The sequence below is a fragment of the Myotis myotis genome, unplaced genomic scaffold (assembly GCF_014108235.1).
Source record: "Myotis myotis isolate mMyoMyo1 unplaced genomic scaffold, mMyoMyo1.p scaffold_m19_p_4, whole genome shotgun sequence".
Classification (NCBI taxonomy): Eukaryota; Metazoa; Chordata; class Mammalia; order Chiroptera; family Vespertilionidae; genus Myotis; species Myotis myotis.
The window spans coordinates 82,782,682-82,808,831 of record NW_023416346.1 but is presented as its reverse complement, the minus strand read 5'-3'; the positions used below and the strand labels follow the sequence as shown (position 1 = coordinate 82,808,831).

The 26,150-nt window shown below is 39.9% G+C and overlaps 1 protein-coding gene across 1 annotated transcript in view; it reads right to left on the bottom strand.

The window, feature by feature from the left end:
- Nucleotides 1–26,150, bottom strand: part of TEX11 (testis expressed 11) — a 467,244-nt gene that overhangs the window by 168,957 nt on the left and 272,137 nt on the right. The window contains exon 16 of the mRNA XM_036304176.1: nt 4,983–5,085. Within this exon, the coding sequence (XP_036160069.1) occupies nt 4,983–5,085 (103 nt within the window). The remainder of the gene's footprint in view (nt 1–4,982; nt 5,086–26,150) is intronic.

Sequence of the window (26,150 nt, the reverse complement as noted above, 5' to 3'; positions counted from 1 at the left end):
TTTGCATGATCTCCTTCTGGATCTGGGGCTAGGAAAAGCAGACCTTGGTGTACATCTTGGTCCTTTCTAAAGGCACCCAGTCTCAAGAGAGGGAGCCGAAAGCTGTGGATTGCTGATAACTACCAGAACTAACAAATGAATTCGGCAATATAGCAGGATACAAAGTTAACACTCATAAGTCTATGGCTTTTTTATTCACCAATAATGAACTTACAGAAAGATAAATGAAAAAAAATCCCATTTACCACTGCAACAACAAAAAAATTAAGATGCCTAGGAATAAATTTGACCAAGGAAATAAAGGACCTGTACTCAGAAAATTACAGGACCTTAAAAAAAGATATAGAGGAAGACATAAGCAAATGGAAGAATATACTGTGCTCACAGATGGTTAGAATCAACATCATTAAAATGGCCATACTACCAAAAGCAATCTATAGATTCAATGTAATACCCATTAAAATACCAACAGCATACTTCAAAGACCTAGAAGAAACTCTCCAAAAATTCATCTGGAATTAAAAAAGACCCCAAATAGCTGCAGCAATCTTGAGAATGAAGAACAAAGTTGGAGGGATCACAATACCAGATATCAATCTATACTACAGAACCACTGTTCTCAAAACTGCCTGGTATTGGCACAAGAACAGACATATAGACCAATGGAACTGAACAGAGAACTCAGAGATCGACCCAAGCCATTATGCTCAATTAATATTTACAAAGGAGGCAAGAGCATACAATAGCGTCAAGAAGGTCTCTTCAATAAATGGTGCTGGGAAAATTGGACAGATACATGCAAAAAAATGAAATTAGGACACCAACTTATATCATACACAAAAATAAACACAAAATGGATAAAGGACTTAATCATCAGACAGGAAGCCATAAAAATCCTAGAAGAAGCCATAAGCAGCAAAATAGCAGACATTTGTCATAGCAATATCGTTACCAATACAGCTCCTAGGGCAATAAAAACTAAGGAGAAAATAAACAGATGGGACCACATCAAAATAAAAAGCTTCTACACATTAAATAAACCATCAACAAAACAACAAGAAAACCCCCTATATTGGAAAACATATTTGCCAATGCTATCTCCAATAAGGGTTTAATCTCCAAAATTTATAGGGAACTCATACAACTTAACAAAAAGAAGATAAACAATCCAATAAAAAAATGGGCAAAGGACCTAAATAGACATTTTCTTGAAAGAAGACATACAGAAGGCCAAGAGTCATATGAAAACGTGCTCAAAGTCACTAATCATCTGAGAGATGCATATCAAAACAACAATGAGGTACCATCTCACACCTGTCAGAATGGCTATTATCAACAAATCAACAAACAAAAAGTGCTGATGAGGATGCGGAGAAAAAGGAACCCTTGTGCACTGCTGGTGGGAATGCAGACCGGTGCAGCCACTGTGGAAAACAGTATGGCATTTCCTCAAAATATTAAAAATGGTACTCTCATTTGACCCAGTAATCCCACTTCTAGAAATATATCCCAAGAAAACAGAAACACCAATCAGAAAGGATATATGCAGCCCTATGTTCATAGCAACACAATTTACAATAGCTAAGATTTGTAAACAGCCTAAGTGCCCATCAGCAGATGAGTGGATTAAAAACTGGTACATCTACACAATGGAATGCTATGCTTCTGTAAAAAAGACAATATTCTTACCATTTTCAACAGCAATGGATCGATCTGGAGAGCATTATGCTAAGAGAAATAAGCCAGTCAGAGTTAGATAAATATTACATGAGCTCATTCATTTGTGGAATATAATATACAACATAAACTGATGAACAAAAATAGAACCAGAGTCATAGAAGCATTGAATAGACTGTCCAATCTATGGGGGAAGTGAGAGTTTAGGGGGGTAAGAGATCAACTGAAGCACTTGTATGTATGCATATGAACATAGCCAATGGACACAGATGGGGGTGGGGTGAGGGCATGTGGTGGGTCATGGGGGTGGTCGGGGAGAGGCAATGGGAGAAACCCAACAGTGACTGACAATATTTACATATGTAATACTTTAAAACATAAAGAATTTAAAGTATAAAAAAAGAAACTATGAAAAATGATGAGTAGGAAATGAAGAATGACATAGCACTAGTAAAGAACACATTGGAAGGAATACACAGCAGATTAGGGGGAGATGAGGATCAGATCAGTGAATTAGAACAGTGATCGCCAACCGGTGGTCTGCCAAGCACTGGTGGTCCGTGAGGTCGGAAAGCAACTGCTGGTTTAAGGAAACCTTTGGAGCAGTGGTCACCAACTGGCAGGCCATGGACCACTGGTGGTCTGTAAGGTCTGACAGATTGGTGACCGCTGAATTAGAAGACAAGGTAGAAAAAAATAACTCAATCAGATAAACAAAAAGAAAAAAAAACACAATGAAAAAACAGAAGGACAGCTTAAGGGAGCTGTGGAACAACATGAAATACGACAATATTCACATCATAAGATTGCCAGAAGGTGAAGAAAATGAGCAGAGATAGAGCATCTATTTGAGGAAAAAATGGCAGAAAACTTCCCTAACCTGATGAAGGAAAAAGTCACACAAGCTCAGGAGGAACAGAGAATCCCAAGCAAGAAGAACCCAGAGGCCCACACCCAGACACATCATAATTAAAATTCCAAAAGTTAGTGAAGAAACTAAGAAGTACAAATTGGTAGTTAAAGAACATCCTTAGAGGGAATATAGTCAATAATATTGTAATAACTATATATGGTGTCAGATGGGTACTAGGTTTATAAAAGTGATCATTTTGTAAGTTATATACTTGTATAAGCAAGGGGCTGTACACCTGAAACTAATATATTTTATGACAACTGTAATTGTAAAATAAAAATTATTTAAAAAATAACAGCAATCCACTTCCTAGAGAAGTGATCATATCACCACACAAAACCTATAAACAGATGTTTATAGCACATTTATTCCTAATCATCCAAACTGGAAACCATGCAAACATCCTCCAACTGGTAAATGGATAGCCAAACTGTGATACATCCATACTAGGAAATAAAAAAGAGTTTATATGGAAACCACAGCAGTATAGATGATATTTAAATGCAATGTGCTACGTGAAAGAAGCCAGGCTAAAAAAGCTTCACACTGATGAGTCCATTTATATGATATTCTGGAAAAAAGAGTTATAAATGAGGTCAGTAGCTTCCAGGACTGGAAGTAATGGGAAGGAGTTTCAACAAAGGGGCTGAGGTAAATTTTTGTTCTGTATCTTGGTCATACTGTATGCATTTATCAAAACTCACAGAATTATTAATATAAATAAACCTCATAGAATCATGCAAGAGTAACTTTTATTGCATAAACTTGACTTTAAAAATGGTGACAGGCCGAAACCGGTTTGGCTCAGTGGATAGAGCGTCGGCCTGCGGACTGAAGGGTCCCAGGTTCGATTCCAGTCAAGGGCATGTACTTGGGTTGCGGGCACATCCCCAGTAGGAGATGTGCAAGAGGCAGCTGATCAATGTTTCTCTCTCATCGATATTTCTAACTCTCTATCTCTCTCCCTTCCTCTCTGTAAAAAATCAATAAAATATATTTTTAAAAAATGGTGACAGATAATTGGAGAAAAGTAAAAACACTGAGTTGATGCTATGTTTAAAAGTGAGCTTATTTTAATAGAATATTAAAATAAAAGGTTTAATAGGAAATCCATTTTTTGTCATTTCTGTTGGCAAAATATTTCTAGTTCTTTTATACTTCAACATAGTAAATCAAATAAAGCAAATGCCTAGAAGTGTCTAATGAAAACATCAATGATGGACATGACACCAATATTAACCCTGATAATCAGTTTACTTCAATTTTCTACTCCTTAATTAACATACAGGTATAGTTTACTATCCTTGATTTCTTTCTCAGTACAGAATAAGTCATCTTCCATTTTCTTATGGATTTAATGTGTATAAGAGGCATTCAAGAATAGTTGCTTAATTGGATTAGTATAAATTATATTCAGATTCAAGTTTTTCAATTTCTCAACTTGTGCCCTTCACAAAGAGCAACCAGTCTGGAGCTCATACTTCTCCAGGATTAGGTTCAGCTACTCTGAGGGCTGAATAAGAATACCATCATAGCATAGGCATAATCTGTAACCAAGTCAAGATACATGTGTTTTCAGGGACACTAGCTAGGAAACTATGCTTGATAAAAAAAGAAACAACACTAATGGGATGAGGTTCATTTGATTAATTCCAACACTGTCAATTTTGTAGATAGAAACTCCTTCTCAAGGCCTAATCTCTCATTAATCACCTCCCAAATACGTGAAAACAGTCAAAAGTTAACCTGAAGACTTCCATTCTCTAAAGACAGATCTTAACTGATGGATGTTTGCAGTATAATCTCCCCTGCACCCAGACCTTTTTAAACCTGATTTTTTAAAAAATAGGTTGGTTCAAATAACATAAAGTTCAAAAAAGTATACTGTGACCAGTTGGCGTGGCTCAGTGACTGAGCATTGACCTATGGACCGAGGTCATGGTTCGATTCCCGGTCAGGGCACATGCCCGGGTTGCAGGCTCGAGCCCCAGTGTGGGCCATACAGGAGGCAGCCAATCAATGATTCCCTCTCATCATTGATGTTTCTATCTCTCTCTCCCTCTCTCTTCCTCTCTGAAATCAATAAAAATATATTTTTTAAAAAGTGTATCATGACAACTTTCCCCCCAATTTTTGTCCCACATCTGACTAGATCCTACTCCCTCAATAGGTAGGCCCTGTTCTTTTATTTTTATGTAACCTTCCCTAGTTTCTTTTTTGCATGGTTGTATTATCTTTATATAGGAAATCTAGAATATATACGATATATATGATATATATATTTATATATCTTCATTGTTTCATTGTCTTACAATGTTTTTTATATTATAATCAAAGAGGATTATTTTTATTATTTGTGTCAACAGTTAAGTGTAACTCATAAATAACATACCTCTGTCAGAATTGCCTTCTATGACTGCAATCTTGAATAGATAAAATTGAGTGAAAATATTTCCAGGATCAAGATGTTCAGCTTCTGCCACTGCTTCTTTAGCCTGAAAAAAAAAATTTGGATCTCTTTTATAAAAGCTTTAAGGAAGACCTTACTGTATTGTGCTAATATTATTTACATAGTCAAAATGGCTAAGTTGTACTCAAAGAAAATACATGAAACTAAGAAAAGTCTTTAAATAACTGTTTTCTGTGTTGTTGTCTTTTTAAATCCTCACCCGAGGATATTTTTTCCTTGACTTTTAAAGAGAGTGGAAGGGAAGGGGAGAGAGAAAGAGAAAGAAACATCGATGTTGGTCTTGGGGATCAAGCCTGAAACCCAGGTACATCCCCTAGACCAGAACTGAACCAGCCACCCTTCAGTTTACAGGCTGACGCTCTATCCACTGAGCCAAAGCGGCTAGGGCAAGAACTGTTTTGGTTATTTTTTTTAAATGCTAAAGACACAGTGAGTTCTGCTTCTGAACATAATGTGCAATATATATGTGGTAACATTTTTTTTTTAATTCCAACAGTGACTGACAATATATGCAAAGTAGTTACCAAGCAAAATTTAAGATAAAGTGAGATTCCATAGAAATAAGCAGAAAATTAAAGCCAGGTTTTTTTTTCTGGTGGACATTAGTAAATCCAGGAAAATTTTAACTTTACTTTTAATGGATCAAACTAGGTCAGGGAAACAGACATCAAGGCCCAAGAAGTTAAACTCTTAAAGTTAAGGGCAAACCAGAAGTAAACATACTCCACCAATATCCCCAGGGGACAGCAAAAAAGTAACTGGCTGTTTGAAGAATGCAACGAAATAAATGTGAAACATCACAGTAACAAAATGAATGATAAAAATCACATGATCATATCACTAGATTCATAAAAAGCATTTAACAAAATCCAGCACCTCTTTTTAAATAAAAACTGTCAGCAAAGTGGAATAGAAGGATCATACATCAAAATAAAAAAAGGCCAGCCCTAACTGGTTTGGCTCAGTGGATAGAGCGTTGCCCTGCGGACTGAAGGGTCCAGGGTTTGATTTTGGTCAAGGGCATGTACCTTGGTTGCAGGCACATCCCCAGGAGGGGGTGTGCAGGAGGCAGCTGATCAATGTTTCTCTCTCATTGATATTTCTAATTCTCTATCCCTCTCCCTTCCTCTCTGTAAAAAATCAATAAAATATATTTTTTAAAAATAAAATAAATAATAAAGGCCATACAGGACAAACCTGCAGCCAATGTCACACTCAATGGACAAAAACTAAAAGCATTTCCCTTAAGAACAGGAACAAGACAGGGATATATGCTCTCGCCACTCTTATTCAACACTAGAGGCCCGATGCATGAAATTCGTGCAAGGGGCTCGGCCCCCACCACCGTGGTGTCTGGGGGCCTCTGCCTCGGCCCCCTGCTGCCTCTGCCTCGGCCCTCACAGCCCCAGCTTCGTCTGGAAGGAACTCTGGTCTAATTAGCATATTATGCTTTTATTATTATAGACTAGAGGTCCAATGTGTGAAATCCCATGCAGTAGCCTGCCACTGCTCGCAGCCCTGCCCACCTGCCTACCACTGCTCACGCTTACTGCCCCGCCCACCCGCCTGCCGCTGCTCACTGCACTCACAACCCCCTCTCACCCACCCGTTGCTGCTCGCCGTACTTGCTGCCTGCCCACCCACTGCCTGCCTTGCTGTGATCGGAGCCTGTGGGCTGCAGGGGAGGGACTGAGAGGTGCTCAATGCACCTAATGGTGACTGGTCATTTGGTCATCCTGGTCATCATGGACACTGGCTTTTTATATATATAGATGGGACTACAACAAAATAAAAACTTCTGCACAGCAAAAGGAACCATCAACAAAATGAAAAGGGAGCCACTCTATGGGAGAACATATTTGCCAATGACACATCAGAAGGTTAATTTCCAAAATATATAAAGAACTCATACAATTCAACCAAAGGAAGACAAACAATCAATTAAAAAATGGGCAAGGGATCTAAAAAGATGCTTCTCCAAAGAGGACATACAGAAGGCCAAGAGACATATGAAAAAGTACTCAAAGTCACTCATTATCACAGAGATGCAAATTAAAATGACAATTAAGTATCACCTCAGACCTGCCAGATTGGCTACCATCAATAAATCAACAAGTGACAAGTACTGGCGAGGATGTGGAGAAAAAAGAATCCTAGTACACTGCTGGTGGGGTACAGCCACTATGGAAAACAGTATGGAGTTTCCTCAAAAAATTAAATATCAAACTGCTGTTTAACACAGTAATCCCACTTCCAGGATTATATCCTAAGAATCCTGAAACACAAATCAGAAAGAATATATGCACCCCTATGTTCATTGCAGTGTTATTTGTAATAGCTAAGATCTGGAAACAGACCAAATGCCCATCAGTAGATGAGTGAATAAAAAAGATGTGGTACATTTATATCATGGAATACTATGCAGCTCTACAAAATAAGGATCTATTACACTTTGAGATAACATGGAGGGTCCAAGAGAGTATTATGCTAAGGAAATAAGCCAGTCAGAGAAAGACAAGTACCACATGATCTCACTTATATGTGAAATCTAATGAACAAAATAAATTGACGAACAAAATAGGTCCAGAGGCATGGAAGCATGCCACAGACTGATGGATCTCAGAGGGAAGGGAAGGTGAGAGTGGGTGGGCAGAGATTAAGTAAAGAACTTAAATGCATATATGCATAACCCATGGACGCAGAAAATAGTGTGATGAATGTCTAGAGAGGGATGTGTGTGCGGTGGAGGGGGTCAATTCAATTTCTCCCTTTATGTCCCTGGTGTCATAGGGTTGTTTTAATAAAACAAAATAGAAATCTCTTAGGCAAATGATCCATAGAAGGGGACTTCTTTAATTTGATGTACAGCAAGCATGTCAAATTTGTGGCCTGCAGGCTGCATGCGGCCCACAATGAATATTTTTGTGGCCCAGTCGATATAACAGTATGTAAGAAATGTTTTAATAAAAATTTTGTAACTTAATTTTTTACTATATCTTGTTATACATAATTATTAATAATGAACTACAACCTTCACTAATGACTGATTACTATAATCGTGTTGCATTCATTTCCCTTACATGCCTTACACACAGGCACACCATTTCTTTCCACTAATACCAGCAGCGAATATTTTAGCAGCCGATTGTCACGTCATTAGTCTTGTATTGACTTGTTTGGTGTGCACAACAGGAAATATTTTGCTTTCGGAGAACAAGAAAAATAGGTTTATTTGCGTTATGTGTATTAATTTGTGCAGTTATTCAGTGTCTGGTAAGTTAATGTTCAAGAAAAAATATTAATTTTTATTAAAATGTTCTATTATTCTATGTTAACGATTACTCATTTATTTCAGCCCTTTTGTACTCAGCATTTCTCTATAATAGAAATAAACCTATGTTTCTATGAAAATTGAAGCTTTTGTTTTTTTTGTGGCTCACATAATCTTAAATGTTGTTTATTTGGCCCGTGTTAGCCTTTGAGTTTGACATGCTTAGTGTACAGTATCTTTACTGGGTAGAATAGTTTCTGCCCAAAATTCATGGCCACCATGGAACCTCAGAATGTCACCCAATGTAGAAACAGTCTTTCTGGTGTAATCAAGTTAAGATGAGGTCATACTAGATAGGGTGAGTCTTAATTAAATGACTGAGGTCCTTACAAGAAGAAGGGAATCTGGACAAAAACACAGAGATGAGAATGTTATGTGAAGACATTAGACACAAAAGGAGAATACCATGTAATGAAAGAGATTGAGATTGGAGTGATGTATTTACAAGCCAAGGAAAGTTAAGGATTGCTGGCAAATATCAGAAGCTAGAAAGAGACAAGGAAGAATCCACTAGAGACATCAGAGAGGTCATGATCTTGCTGACACATTGATTTATTGATTTTGGACTTATAACCTCCAGAAGAATACATTTCTTTTTTCTTCTTTTTTAAAGTTAATATAATTTTATTGATTTTAGAGAGAGGAAGGGAGAGGGATAGAGAGATAGAAACATCAATCAGCTGCCTCGTGTATGCTCCCTACTGGGTATCAAGCCCACAACCCAGTCATGCCCTGACTGGGAATTGAACCATGACCTCCTGGTTCATTGGCCAATACTCAACCACTGAGCAACACCAGCCAGGCAAGAAGAATACATTTCTGTTGTTAAAAGCCATTCAGTTTGTGGCCCTTTGTTACAGCAGCCCTAGGAAATTAATATAGTTATCTATATTTATAGATTTAAAAAAATAACCTGAAACAAATATCATACTTATTGATAATTTATGGTAATTTTCCCTTTTAGATCAGGAACACCACTGTTATTTATCATAGTACTGGAGGTGTTAACCAATACAATTAAAAAAATATACAAGGTATAAAGATTGAAAAGGAAGAAACAAAATTGTCATTATTCACAATTTATATATTTGGATATGGAAGTAAATTACTGCAATTATTAAGAGAGTTTCGAAAGGTAGCTGTATAAAAAATAACAATATAAAAATAAATTGCATTGAAGGGTTCTAGAAATATGGTGGTGGTATGTGGGGGCCCTGTCAAGAGTGAGCCATGGCGATATAGGCAGACGCGTCCCAGGTCGTGTCCCGGAGCAAATGGAGTGAGCAGCTGAAACTAATAACACCCACAACAAAATGACGAAATTGCTCAGCTGGTGAGACGGTTTGCAGCCGGGAAGAGCAGAACTACCCTGGAAAGGTAAAAAAAACCAGGGATTTGGGCAGGAAAGTTTGCCAGACCTCTGAGCCCAGAGAGTCGGAGGGAGACCGCATGGCAGACAGCCGCATCCCTTGGGACAGGCACAGCCCCTGACAGGGGAAAGGAGAACTGCGGGATTCCTGGCGCCGCTGGGGGAATTGAGAGCTGGGTTCTGTGATCACAGAGGACTGAGGCTAAAGGGGGCAGCCTGAAGAGCTGACCAGACCATGCAGTCCCGGTAAGAGAAGAAGCTTACAGAAACCAAGCCTTCCCCGTTTCCGCGGCCAGCGTTTGTTTATTTGTTTTCACTGAATCCTGTTCATGGGACATTTCGGATACAGACACTCACCTGTGCTGAAGAGAGGGAGAGTGTGCGGAGGAGTGGAATCTGGGGAGAGACTGAGGAGAGAAGGGGGGCTGGGAGAGGTGGCAGCGAATTGAGTGCTGAGACACCCCTGAGCCCAGGACTGGGGCAGCCATTCTCTCCAGAGAGTGAGACTCCTCCTCCCAGCCCCCAGGCAAGGAGCACAGCCACACCCAGATTCCACCCTGTACAAGATCAAGGATTAAAATAACCTGATCAGTCCCTGGGAGTTAACAGGGTCTGGCCTATAAAGGGATTTTCAATCCCAGCAACAACATAGCGCCGGTAACTAACTATTTCGCAGCCAGTTCTGGGCAGTGAACTTCCACTGGACAGAGAGGTCCTATAGCCTCAGAGGCCAACACCAGAACACTGCCACCCAGAGGCTGACCCACAAACTGACTCTTTGCTAAACACAAAATAAGGCAGTCTGGGGAAAAAATGCGGCCTGCTTTAAAATAAGGACTGTGGTTTACAACACAGAGGAACAGTGTATCGCAGGGAAACTCAACACTCTCCTGAATACCTGGCAGGTCTAAGGCGAGCCACACTGAAGAATAGAAGAACCGAAGGACCTTCACTACTGCAATTTTTTTTTCTTTTTCTTTTTTTATCTTTTTTCTTTTCCTTTTTTCTTCTTTTTCCATCACCTGATTTTACCCTTTTAATTACTACCTTCTTATTTTTAACCAGTATTATTACTGCTACCATTTTACCATTTTTTAAAGTGCCATTTTATTTTCTCTTTATTTTATTTTGGGATTAGTGTTCTCCATTCTATTTTCATCATTATATTATAGGTTGATTCTAGTTTGCATTCATCTCCAGGGAGCTGTTGCTGGAATTTGTTGGGATTTGTGGCTGTTCTATAGGAGTATTCTCCTTATATAAAAAGTCTCTTCCCCTCTTCCACTTCATTCTCTCTTTTCGCTCTTTTTTTTCTTTTCTTTTCTTTTCTCGCTTTCATTTTCCCCCCTCATTTTTCCCAATTTCATTTTTGCACTCCTTTTTTTGGTCCCTACTTTTCTTTTCTTTTTTCTCTTTTATCTTTTTCTCTTCCTTCTTCCTTATCCCCTAATTCTCTTAATTCGGGTGGTCACCTTTATTTGGGGTTATTAATATCGTGAATATATTTGTGTATAGTGCCTGGTACGTGGTGCCTTGTTGTGTTGTATTTTGTGCCTTTAAATCAACGCAGCAGATCCAAGCAACAGCAACCTCCTGAGCACCACACCCTCTGCTGAGGAACAGCAGCTGTACGTGAAACCTCGCCCCACCAGCCAGAAGAGCCACCACAGCTGTGAACAGCACCCACCAGAGGAGCTAATACCAACTGAAGAGCAGCTGCTACCGCAACCGCCCGAAGAGCAATAACAGACCAAGGAGTCACTGCCACCAAGGGAGCAACCACTGAACGACTCAACGTCTAGATATGTCAGTGAGATCAAACATGGGTAGACAAAGAAACCCCCAAAGGAAAGAGAAGGAGGACTCTCCAGAAAAGCAGATAAGTAATATAGAGGCATGCAACATGACAGAAAAAGAATTCAGAATAAGGGTCCTAGAGTGCATAAACCGGATGGAGGAAAAAATCGACAATCTCTGCAAGAAGCAAGAAGAAACAGATGAAAAAAATCGATAACATATGGAAGAAGCTAGAAGAAACAGATGAAAAAATCAACAAGTAAGACACAAGAAGAAATGAAGAGTGATATAGCTGCAATGAAAAACTGCATTGAGAGTATCAACAGTAGACTAGGAGAAGTGGAGGACCGAATTAGTGAATTAGAAGACAAGGAAGCAAAACACACCCAAAATGTACTGCAATTGGAGAAAAAAACTTAAAAGACAGGGGGAGAGCCTAAGGGAGCTTTGGGACAACATGAAACGAAACAACATACGAATAATAGGGGTACCAGAACAACAGAAGGATGAAAACCTATTAGAAGAAATAATATCAGAAAACTTCCCTGAGGTGGGGAAGAAAAAAGTCACACAAGCCCAGAGACTCCCAAACAAGGTGAACCCGAAAAGACCCACACCAAGACACATCATAATTACCATGGCAAATGTTCAGGACACAAAGAGAATCTTACAGGCTGCAAGAGAGAGACGGAAAGTTACATACAAGGGATCTCCCATTAGATTGTCAAATGATTTCTCAACAGAAACACATCAGGCCAGAAAAGAATGGATGGAAATTTACAAAGAGATGCAAAGCAAAGGACTGAATCCAAGAATCCTCTATCCAGCAAGGCTATCATTCAAACTTGAAGGGGAAATAAGAAGCTTCACAGACAAAAAAAGGCTAAGGGAGTTTATCACCACCAAGCCAGCAATGCAAGGAATGCTAAAGGGACTGGTATAAAAAGAAGAAATAAAAAGCTCAGAAAGAAAACAGCCACACACAAAAAGAAATGGCTACAAACAAGTACCTTTCAATAATAACTTTAAACGTAAACGGACTAAATGCTCCAACCAAAAGACATCGAGTGGCTGAATGGATAAAAAAACATGACCCATACATCTGCTGTCTACAAGAAACCCACCTCATTAGAAGTGACTCACACAGACTGAAAGTGAAAGGATGGAAAAATATCTTTCAGGCAAATGGAAAGGAAAAGAAAGCTGGGGTAGCAATACTTATATCGGACAAAATAGACCTCAAACTGAAGGCCATAACAAGAGATAAGGAAGGCCACTTCATAATACTAAAGGGATCAATACAACAAGAAGATATAACCCTGGTAAACATATATGCACCCAATGCAGGAGCACCCAAATTCATAAAAAAACTCCTGGAAGATATCAAAGGAGAGATCGACAACAATACAATCATAGCAGGGGACTTTAATACACCACTGACAGCACTGGATAAGTCCTCTAGACAAACAGTCAGCAAAGATACAGCAATCCTAAATGACTCACTAGATCAGATGGACTTAATAGACATCTTCAGAACACTTCACCCCAATGCCACGGAATATACATTCTACTCAAATGCTCATAAGACATATTCAAAAATAGACCATATATTGGGTCACAAGCAAAGTATCCCCAAATTCAAGAAGATTGAAATCATAAAAAGCGTCTTCGCAGACCACGATGGTGTAATATTAGAAATAAACTACAATAAAAACAAACCAAAATACTCAAACAACTGGAAGCTGAATAGCATGTTATTAAATATTGATTGGGTTACCAATGAGATCAAAGAAGAAATTCAAAACATCCTGGAAACTAATGACAATGATAACACAACAATCCAAAACCTATGGGACACAATGAAAGCAGTCCTGAGAGGGAAGTTTATAGCTCTACAGGCCTATCTCAAAAAACAAGAAAAAATGGTAATAAATCATCTAACTCTACAACTCAAAGAATTAGAAAGAGAGCAACAAGAAAACCCCAGAGTGAGCAGAAGGAAGGAGATAATAAAGATTAGAGCAGAAATAAATGACATAAAGACCAAAAAAACAATACAGAAAATCAATGAAACCAAGAGCTGGTTCTTTGAAAGGATAAACAAGATTGACAAACCTCTAGCCAGACTCACCAAGAAGCAAAGAGAGAGGACCCAAATAAACAAAATCAGAAACGATAGAGGCGAAATAACAACAGACCCCACAGAAATACAAATGATTGTTAAAAAATACTATGGACAGCTCTACTCCAACAAACTAGACAACCTGGAGAAAATGGACAAATTCCTAGAAAAATACAACATTCCAAAACTCAATCAGGAAGAATCTAAAAATCTCAACAGGCCAATAACTATGGAAGAAATTGAAGCAGTCATCAAAAAGCTTCCATCAAAGAAAGGCTCAGGACCAGACGGCTTCACAGGGGAGTTTTACCAAACATTCAAGGAAGAACTAAAACCTATCCTCCTCAGACTACTACAAAAAATTCAAGAGGAAGGAACACTTCCAAGCTCATTCTATGAAGCCAGCATCACCCTAATACCAAAACCAGGTAAAGACAACACAATGAAAGAGAATTACAGGCCAATATCCCTCATGAACATAGATGCCAAAATCCTCAACAAAATCTTAGCAAATCGGATCCAGCAGTACATCAGAAAGATCATACACCACGACCAAGTAGGATTTATCCCAGGGATGCAAGGATGGTACAATATCCGCAAATCAATAAACGTGATACATCACATAAACAAATTGAAAGAAAAAAACCACATGGTCATATCAATTGATGCAGAAAAAGCATTTGACAAAATTCAACACCCATTTTTGATAAAAGCTCTCAGCAAGGTGGGAGTAGAAGGATCATACCTCAACATAATAAAAGCCATATATGACAGGCCCACAGCCAACATCATACTCAATGGACAAAAACTAACACCATTTCCCCTAAGAACAGGAACAAGACAGGGATGCCCCCTCTCACCACTCTTGTTCAACATAGTACTGGAAGTGTTAGCCATTGCAATTCGGCAAGAAGAAGAAATAAAAGGCATCCAGATTGGAAAAGAGGAAGTAAAACTGTCCTTATTTGCAGACGACATGATATTATACATACAAAACCCTAGACACTCCATCAAAAAGCTACTAGTCTTAATACATGAATTTGGCAATGTAGCAGGATACAAAATTAACACCAAGAAATCTGAGGCATTTCTATACACCAATAGTGAACTTTCAGAAAGAAAGATTATAAAAACAACGCCGTTTACCATCGCACCAAAAAAATTAAGCTACCTAGGAATAAACTTAACTAAAGAGGTAAAAGACCTCTACTCAGAAAACTACTGGACGTTGAAAAAAGATATAGAGGAAGACATAAACAGATGGAAGAACATACCGTGTTCATGGATTGGTAGAATCAACATCATTAAAATGTCCATACTACCCAAAGCAATCTATAAATTCAACGCACTTCCCATTAAAATACCAATGGCATACTTCAGAGATCTAGAACGAACTCTCCAAAAATTCATCTGGAATAAAAAAAGACCCCGAATAGTTGCAGCAATCCTGAGAAAGAACAAAGTAGGTGGGATCTCAATACCAGATATCAAGATGTATTACAAAGCCACTGTTCTCAAAACTGCCTGGTACTGGCACAAGAATAGGCATATAGATCAATGGAATAGAATAGAGCCCAGAAATCGGCCCGAACCAATATGCTCAATTAATATTTGACAAAGGAGTCAAGAACATATAATGGAGCCAAGATAGTCTCTTCAATAAATGGTGTTGGGAAAATTGGACAGATATATGCAAGAAAATGAAACTAGACCACCAACTTACACCATACACAAAAATAAACTCAAAATGGATAAAGGACTTAAATGTACGACAGGAAACCATAAAAATTCTAGAAGAATCCAAAGGCAACAAAATCTCAGACATATGCCGAAGCAATTTCTTCACCGATACAGCTCCTAGGGCACTTGAAACTAAAGAAAAAATGAACAAATGGGACTACATCAAAATAAAAAGCTTCTGCACAGCAAAAGAAACCATCAACAAACCAACGAGAAAACCCACTGTGCGGGAAAACATATTTGCCAATGTCATATCTTATAAGGGCCTAATCTCCAAAATTTATAGGGAACTCATACAACTTAACAAAAGGAAGATAAACAATCCAATCAAAAAATGGGCAAAGGACCTAAATAGACACCTTTCAAAAGAGGACATTCAGAAAGCCAAGAGACATATGAAAACATGCTCAAAGTCACTAATCATCCGAGAGATGCAAATCAAAACAACAATGAGGTACCATCTCACACTTGTCAGTCTGGCTATCATCAACAAATCAACAAACGACAAGTGCTGGAGAGGATGTGGAGAAAAAGGAACACTTGTGCACTGCTGGTGGGAATGCAGACTGGTGCAGCCACTATGGAAGAGAGTATGGAGTTTCCTTAAAAAACTGAAAATGGAACTCCCATTTGACCCTGTGATCCCACTTCTAGGAATATATCCCAAGAAACCAGAAACACCAATCAGAAAGGATATATGCACCCCTATGTTCATAGCAGCACAATTCACCATAGCTAAGATCTGGAAACAGCCTAAGTGCCCATCAGTAGATGAATGGATTAGAAAACTGTGGTACATCTACACGATGGAATACTATGCTGCTCTAAAAAGGAAGGAACTCTTACCATTTGCAACGTCATGGATGGAACTGGAGAGCATTATGCTAAGTGAAATAAGCCAGTCAATGAAGGAAAAATACCACATGATCTTACTCATTCATGGATAATAGAGACTATTATAAACTTTTAAACAATAATAGATACAGAGGCAGAGCTGCCTCAAACAGATTGTCAAACTGCAGCGGGAAGGCCAGGGAGGGTTGGGGGGCAGGAGGTAGGGGGGTAAGAGATCAACTAAAGGACTTGTATGCATGCATATAAGCATAACCAATGGACATAAGACACAGTTGCCATTTGGGGAGGCTAGGGGTCTGTCTAGGGCGGGGGGATAAAATGGACACATATGTAATACCCTTTGTAATACTTTAAGCAATAAATAAAAAAAAAAGAGTGAGCCAGATGTTCAAGGCCACTATGAGCATGGGAATCCTAGTCAGGGTGTTCCAGGCTAATTTGCTTATATGCAGGTGCAAAAGCAAGGACACAAAAAGCTATATACTGTGCAGGCGTGTTTTTCTGTATTTGGCACAAAGGCTTGTTTGTTTGAGCTTGTCTTGAGCTAGCATATAAGTTGCCACTGACCAACCTGTTGTTCGCTGCTTTGTTTGTAATAAAGCATGCCCCATTTGCCTGCTTGTACCTATGTGTTCTTTCAGTTTCCTGAACCCACAAAGGTCAAGCCCCTGGCTGAGGAGCATGCCCCTGACACTTGGCACAGTCAGCAGGATTCTGGGGTAAGTACCCCGTCTACCCCTTCAAGGGACATGTGGTCTCCAACCGGGATGTGGTATCCGGTAGCAGCCGTCCTGATGCTTTGGACTCCCCCAAAGACTGGGAGCAAATTGAGGTAACGCTGGAGGTGTTAGAGAAAGTTTTGTCGTCCTTGATGGACTGAATTCCCAAAGACCAGCTGAAGACTGCTGGGCAGGTAGGCTGTTTGCTCCTAATGGCCTTGAAACTGCAGCACGGAGAGACACTGGCTCAGGAAGCTAAGATACAGGAGTTACAGACCCTGGAGGAAGCCTTGGAGGCCCAGATACACGTATTAGAGCAGGAGGCAGCCTCCTTTGGACAGGAGGGGCCGGGAGAGCCAGGAGATGGCTTGGAGGATGGTGCTGCGGTGGGTGTAGCGACCCCTGTTTTGCAGGCACGACTGATCCTGAAGAGACTTCTGGAGCACGATCAGCCTGTGGCCCCAGGAGGTGGGGCTCAAGGACCGCCCACTGTTACTCAACTGACAACATATACTTCCTATACCCCTACAGAACTGAGGGAATTAGGATAACAGAGGCAGCAGAGGCCCGGGGAGCTTATTCTGGCATGGCTCCTAAGGTTGTGGGATGATGGTGCAGACAGCTTGTAGTTGTCTCCAGCCGAGATGGAGAAGTTAGCTTCCATAACGACCCAACCCTCCTTGTGGCAGTGATAGCAGATCAGTTGCCATTTGGGAGCTGGACAGGGAGATCACTCCCTGATGGACTGGTTAATGGTGGCATCTCAAAGCATTTGGCAGGATGCCGGAGTATTGCCCAAGACCATGAGTAAATGGACTATGTATATAGATTTAGTGCAAATGATATGAGAAAAGGGCATGAGACAAGCCCTGTTTAACTTGAATACTGGTGGTCCTGATGATGAGCGTTTTACAACGCATATGAAAGACTTGATTCTCGCTGTCACTCCTCTGGTGGCATTTGGCTCACTAGCAGCTATTTTGACCCCTTTTGTAGAACACCGTATACACGAGGTCACCACATCCATGGCCTGCTTGGAGGACATGGAGGTCAAGTGATGATAAAAGGGAATAGCGAGACCAGTGACTGTACGTAAGTTGGTGCCTAAGACAATGGGCTTGGGATCCAGAAAAGCAGCGGGGACAGAACCTGTGAAAATCTCCCACAAGCAAATGTGGGTAGACTTGCTGGCTGCAGGAGTTAAGAAAGAGAAGATAGATCAGCACCCTAATGACGTGCTGCTGGCCCTGTGGAAACAAATACTGGTAGGACAGCGTTTCCAGAAGCTGCTGAAGAAAGGCAGTTCCCTGAGACCAGTGGGCCTCCAAGGTTCCTTAGACTCCCCCGGGAAGGAGGAATTTAATCTCCTAGACTGAGAAAAAGGCCAAGGGACCCAGTTGGGGGGAACCTGGAGGACTGGAGGCTGCATGTTGAACTTACTATATATTGGTCCCCTTGCAACGTGCAATATGTGTTGGCATCAGTGGATACTGGTGCAGACTTCAGCTTACTATATAGCAACCCAGACAGATATATGGGCCTGGTGGCACATATAGATGGGTACGGAGGCAGAACTGTCCATGTACGACAGGCAACCTTGACACTGGGTATTGGCCGCCTCCCCCTGAAGGCCTATAATATGTATATCTTTCCCATACACACATACATCTAGGAATGGATGTGCTGGAAGGGTTAACAACTGCAAGGACCCAGGGTGAATTCCACCTGCGGATGCATGTGTGGTAAAGCCGGTCAATAGAGGGCACCTGCATCATGCGACTGACACTACCTAATTCCCATCGATGGGCAGTGGAGTGCGGCAGTACCTTCTCCCAGAAGGTCATGAGGAAATTAGACAGACATTCTTGCAGCTGGAAAAAGCAAAGATTATCTGGCCCATGTACAGCCCCTACAATTCTCCAGTATGGCCAATAAAGAGGGGCCTGAAGGCACCTGGCGACTATGGCTTGCAGAGAAGTGAGTAGAGTGACGCCCCTGCTATACTTCGTGGTGCCGGCTGTAGCGGATTGCATAGATTACCCTGCACTGGCATTGCAGTGATGCCTCTAAGTCAGTGGTTCTCAACCTTCCTAATGCCGCGACCCTTTAATACAGTTCCTCATGTTGTGGTGACTCCCAACCATAAAACTGTTTTCATTGCTACTTCGTAACTGTAATTTTGCTACTGTTATGAATCATAATGTAAATATCTGATATGCAGGATGTATTTTCATTGTTACAAATTGAACATAATTAAAGCATAGTGATTAATCACAAAAACAATATGTAATTATATATGTGTTTTCCGATGGTCTTAGTCGACCACTGTGAAAGGGTCGTTCGACCCCCAAAGGGGTCGAGACCCACAGGTTGAGAACCGCTGCTCTAAGTGATAGACTTGGCTGGTGCCTTCTTCTCCATGGACATGGCTCCAGAGAGTCAAGGACAGTTTGCTTTTGAGTAGGAGGGTTGACAGTGGACTTGGGTCGCCCTCCCTCAGGGATGTTTATATATCCCTTCCATTTGTCATGGTTTGATGGCACGGGATTTGGCTACCTTGGGCAGCCACGATGTCAGTGTTTCATTGTGTTATTAATGTTGTGTTAACCACCTCTGATTCTCTTGCAGATTTGAATGCAGCTGCCAGCAGTTTGTGACAGATCTATGTTGTTGGTCTTTTGGAGGTATTGGCAAGTGTCTAGTCCCCACTTGACACCATTGTTATGGCCAGTGTCAGTTGTCCTGGAAGGGGGCAACGTGGGCTGAACCCCAGAAATAGAGGGTACCTAGCTGCCAAGAGGGCAGTTGCCTAAGTTGGCGGAGAAGGGAACCCATCAGGTTTTGGTCCCAGTTATAGAAGAAAACTGGGAGCCAATATTCTCTTGTTGAGAGACAGTTGGCAAGCATGTGTGGTACCTTACAGGCCTGTGTGCCCATGCCCATGTTAGGAGAGGCACAAACCCCAACTTTAGCAAAGTGGAGCCTATTTGGAACTAAGAGCAGTGGTGAGTACCAGCCCTGTATCACAGGAATTACAAATCCTGTTGGGTCCTGTGACATATGAGACACTATGAAGGGATGAAGCTCCTATGGAGGAGCTACTCCCTAGTCTGTTTCAAGAGGGTATGCCACCCCTCCCAGAGACCATGTAGTGTACAGACAGGTCTAGTAGAGAAGAACCCTACTACATAGACAGCTGTGACTGTCCATTTAGATACTGACAAACTATATAGTTAAATTCAGATACTGGGCAAAGTAGCACTTTGGCCATTAGAACAGACAGCTGGGCTGTCTTTATAGACTTAACTACTAAGCTAGTAGGCCAGTGCCCCATGTGAGGACAGGAAATCTGAGTTCCACCTAGGGGTGAACCCACCTAGCCTAAAAATTAGGCTAGACAAGTATATGCGGAGGTATCCTCAGACACTGCATGTGCAGGTAAAAGCAACAGATGAACTGTTGTGACCCAAGGCCTTCCCTCTTAGCAGAGTGAGAAGAGGCAGTGTGGACCTGGTCATGGTCCATTACAGGAGAAGGGCCATGGATAGCCCTCCAATCCCCTTGGGGAAGCGGATATGACTATAAATCACAGTTGCACCCCTTGATCCAGCCTTGGGAATATAATCAGTGTCCTACAAGAGATGGACAGTAAAGTATAAGCCATACAAGCCCTGTCCCATGACCCCTCCGAGACTGGTGGGATAGACTTTCAGGAGCATGGCATTAAGCATTCTTGAAATTGATATTGGGGCTGGAATATTGGTCATAACGGGTTGTAGTGTGTGATACTGTTGTGGACTCTGTGCTCAAGGTGCTAGCATATGGGCCAGAGTACCCCATAGAAACTATCCAGCACAAGGAGTAAAGCAGTGATGGCGAACCTTTAGAGCTCGGCGCGTCAGCATTTTGAAAAATCCTAACTTAATTCTCATGCTGTGTCACATATAGAAATTTTTTGATATTTGCAACCATAGTAAAGCAAAGACTTATATTTTTGATATTTATTTTATATATTTAAATGCCATTTAACAAAGAAAAATCAACCAAAAAAATGAGTTCGCGTGTCACCTCTGACACGCGTGTCATAGGTTCGCCATCACTGGAGTAGAGTGTGGGGACCCTCTCTAGAGTGTGCCAGATGTTCAAGGCCTCTATGAGCATGGGAATCTTAGTCAGGGTGTTCAAGGCTAATCTGCTATATGCAGGTGCAAAAGCAAGGACACAAAAAGCTATACACTGCAGGAGTGCCTTTCTGTATTTGGCAAAAAGCCTCTTTTGTTTGAGCTTGTTTTGAGCTTGCATATAAGTTGCCACTAACCAGCCTGTTGCTGGCCGCTTTGCTTGTAAAAAAGCATGCCCCATTTGCCTGCTTGTACCTGCGTGTTCTTTCAGTTTCCCACACCCATGAGGAGCTTGTCCCTGACATGGTAGAAGCATAGTTTTTCAATTTCTCTGAATACCCATATGAAAACAGACTGAGCACGTGGATGGAAAATTAAAAACTGGTAGACAACATTTACAATAAAACTGAATGACAAAGTATCCCCATGAGTTCCAAAATACAAATGGGTGATGACAAAACACCAACAGCTACAAGACCTGCATTATATCAGCATCTGTACAGGATGAAGAAATAAAGGATGCAATATGAATGTGTTTAAGGAACTATAGGCCCTAGCTGGTTTGGCCCAGTGTATAGAGCATCAGCCTGCAGACTGAAGGCTCCAGGGTTCGATTCCAGTCAAAGACACATGGCTACATTGCGGGCTCAGTCCCCAGTAGGGAATGTGCAGGAGGCAGACGATCAATAAATTTCTCTCATCATTGATGTTTCTATCTCTCTCTCCCTCTCCCTTCCTCTCTGAAATCAAATATATATATATATATATATATATATATATATATATATATATACACACACACACACACACACACACACACACACACACACACACACACACACTAAGGGACTACAGAAAAGGATAACCCTAAAATAGCTAATAGAAATTCACTGAAAAGCATAATGGGCAATTTCAGAACAGTAATTGAAATTGAGAGGAAATTTGTCATTTCCATTATTGAGTACAAGGCCCCACAGCATAAATAAACTAAAGAAGCTAAAGAAGACTAACCCCTATGAACCCTCAAACTTGACCCACCAGAGCTCCCTCCTAAGACAGGCTTCAGACCAGGAGAAACTGTGATTACAATCAAAGTTGAATAAGGCGGAGACAGTAAGAAGTGAAAGAAAAGGTATAGACTAGTGCTGTCCAATGGCACTTCTGTGATGATGGAAATGTTATATATTTGTGCTATTTAATACAATAGCCACTATTCACATATTAAGCATATGAAATATGACTAGTGAAACTGAATTTTTATAAATTTAATTAATTAAAAAAATCTTTATTGTTGAAAGTATTACATAGGTCCTCCTTTCCCCCCTATTAATCTCTTCCAGCTTGCTCCTATCCCCCCACCCCCACTCAGGCCCTCACCACCCCATTGTCTGTGTCTGCAGGTTATGCATATATGCATACAAGTTCATTGGTTGATCTATTCCCACCCACTCTCCCCTGCCTTCCCTCTGAGGTTCAACAGTCTGTTCACACTTCGTCTCCAGGTCTATTTTTGATCATCAGTTTATTTGGTTCATTATATTCCACATATGAGTGAGATCATGTGATATTTATCTTTCTCTGACTGGCTTATTTCACTTAGCATAATGCTCTCCACTTCCATCCATGACGTTGCAAATGGTAAGAATTCCTTCTTTTTTACTGCAGCGTAGTATTCCTTTGTGTAGATGTACCAAAGTTTTTTAATCCACTCATCTGCTGATGGGCACTTAGGCTGTTTCCAAATCTTAGCTATGGTGAATTGTGCTGCTATTAACATAGGGGTGCATATATCCTTTCTAATTGGTGTTTCTGGTTTCTTGGGATATATTCCTAGAAGTGGGATCACATGGTCAAATGGGAGTTCCATTTTTAATTTTTTTAGGGAACTCCATACTGTTTTCCTCAGTGACTGCACCAGTCTGCCTTCCCACCAGCACTGTACTAGTGTTCTCTTTTCTCCACAACCTTGCCAACACTTGTCGTTGGTTGATTTGTTGATGACAGCTATTCTGACAGGTGTGAGGTGATGTCTCATTGTCGTTTTTATATGCATCTCTCTGATAATTAGTGACTTTGAGCATTTTTTCATAAGTTCCTTGGATTTCTGTATGTCCACTTTGGAGAAGTGTCTATTTAAGTCCTTTGCCCATTTTTAAATTGGATTATTTGACTTCCTTTTGTTAAGTTTTATAAGTTCCCTATGTATTTTGGAGATTAACCCCTTATCGGATGTATCATTGGCAAATATGTTCTCCCATGCAGTGGGCTTTCTTGTTATTTTGTTGATGGTTTCTTTTGCAGTGCAGAAGCTTTTTATTTTCATATAGTCCCATTTGTTTATGTTCTCCTTAGTTTCCATTGTCTAGGAGATGTATCAGTAAACACATTGCTCTGAGAAATATGTGAGATTTTCCTGCCTATGTTTTTTTTCTAGGACTTTTATGGTTTCCTGTCTTACATTTAAGTCTTTTATCCATTTTGAATTTATTCTTGTATATGGTGTAGGTTGATGGTCTAATTTCATTTTTTGCATGTACCTGTCTAACTTCCCAACGCCATTTATTAAAGAGACTGTCTATGCTCCAATGTATGCTCCTGCCTCCTTTGTCAAATATTAATTGAGCATAGTGGCTTGGGTCGATTTCTGGGTTCTTTGTTCGGTTCCATTGATCTATATGCCTATTCTTGTGCCAGTACCAGGCTGTTTTGAGCAGCGTGGCTCTGTAGTATAACATAGATCCTCCTTTTTCCCCCATTAACCTCTTCCAGCCTTGATATCTGGTATTGTGATTCCTCCAACTTTATTCTTCTTTCTCAGGATTGCTGTGGCTATTCAGGTTCTTTTTGGGTTCCATATAAATTTTTTGAATGTTTGTTCTAGGTCTGTGAAATATTCTGTTGGTATTTTAATAGGGATTGCATTGAATCTGTAGATTGCTTTGTATAGTATGGACATTTTAATGATGCTTATTCTACCAATCCATGAGCCTGGTATATTCTTCACTTATTTATATCTTCCTCTATCTCTTTTTTCAACATCCTGTAGTTTTTGGAGTACAGGTCTTTTACCTCCTTGGTTAATTTTATTCCTAGGTATCTTAATTTTTTTTGTTGCAATGGTAAATGGGATTCCTTGTTTTTTTGTTTTGTTTTGTTTAGTTTCTCTTTCTGGGAGTTCACTATTGGCGTATAAAAATGCTACGGTTTTTGGGTGTTAATTTTGTATCCTGCTATGTTTCTGAATTGATTAAATCTAGTAGTTTTTTGATGGAGTCTTCAGGGTTTTCTATGTACAGTATCATGTCACCTGTGAATAAGGATAGTTTTATTTCCTGCTTTCCAATTTGGATGCTTTTTGTTTCTTTTTCTAGTCTGATTGCTATGGCCAGGACTTCCAGAACTAAGATGGAAATGTTTTATAATTGTGCTATCTAATATAATATCCACTAGTCACATATTTAGAATTTGAAATATGACTAGTGGAACTGAAATACTGAATTTTTACAAATTTTATTAATTTAAATATACATAGCCACATGTGGCTAGTGGCTATCATTTTGGATAGTGCAAGTCTATACCAAAAATGGAGTATGTGGGACTGAAACCAGGACATTTCAGAAAGCAGGCTGCATTAATTTTTTAAAATGTTTTTATTGCTTTTAGAGAGAGTAAGGGACACACACAGAGAGAAACACCAATGAGAGAGAACTATTGATTGGCTGCCTCCTACACACCTTCTACTGGGGATCAAGCCTGCAATCCAGGCGCATTCCCTGACTTGGAATTGAACCTGCAACCTTTTGGTGCATGGGGAAACTCTCAACCAACTGAGCCACACCAGCCAGGGAAAGTTTCCTTCTTTTTAAACACCACAACACACACACACACACACACACACACACACACACACACACACACTCAGAGAGAGAGAGAGAGAGAGAGAGAGAGAGAGAGAGAGAGAGAGAGAGGAGTTCTGTGAAGTTAATAACACTTTTGAAAACCCCACTTCATTGTAAAAGTTAAATAAAACTAATTTCATGTTAAAATGAGAAACAGTAGAGTTTCAAGATAAATATCCTTATAAAGTTGTAAAAAAAAGAATAAACAGCCCACAAAACAAGTCAAAACTGTAACCAACCATATTTTGACACGAGCTAAAAGACATTAGAAAAATGTACAAGCTATGAAAGAATGGCATAAGTAAGAATTAGAAAGCTTCAGGCTAGAACTCAGGAAAAAATAGAGGTTAAATAAGTAAATCATCTCAGAAATGAAGACTAACAAAAAGAAACATAAGGGTAAATAAACATCCAATAATGCCGTAAGAAAATAGAAGGCAAAAAGAAGAAAAACTGAAAAGTTAAGAAAAAATAAAAGTTATGTATATTTTATCAGAATGAAAACATTTTAAAAAGAAACAAAGTGATTCAGAGCAATTCCTATGAAAATCCCAATGGCGTTTTTTTGGTAGAAATTTTTAGAAAAACGTCCTAAAATTCGTATGTAATCTCAAGGGACTCTGGCTAGCCAAAAATGATCTAGAAGAAAGAACAAAGTTGGAAGACTCACACTTCCTAATTTTAAAACTTACTGCAAAGTTATAGTAATCAAAATAGTGTGATACTGATGTAAGCACAGACATATAGACCAATGAAATAGAATAAAAAACCCAGATGGCCAAATGATTTTTGCAAAGACCATTCAATGGAAAAAGGACAGTCTTTTCAGCAAATGACGTTGGGGGAACAGGATATCCACCTGCAAAAGAATGAAGCTGGATCCTTATCTTACACCATATATAAAAATTAACTCAAAATGGATGTAAAAGCTAAATTTATAAAAGTCTTAGAATGAAACATAGGGGGAAGTCTTCATAACATTGGATTTAGCAGTGATTTTTTGGATATGACACCAAAAGTACAGACAACAAAATAAAAAATACATATTTGGACTTCATCAATGTTTGTGCTTTGAAGAAAATTACTAAGAAAGGGAAAAAACAATGCACAGAATGGGAGAAAATATCTGCCAATTAT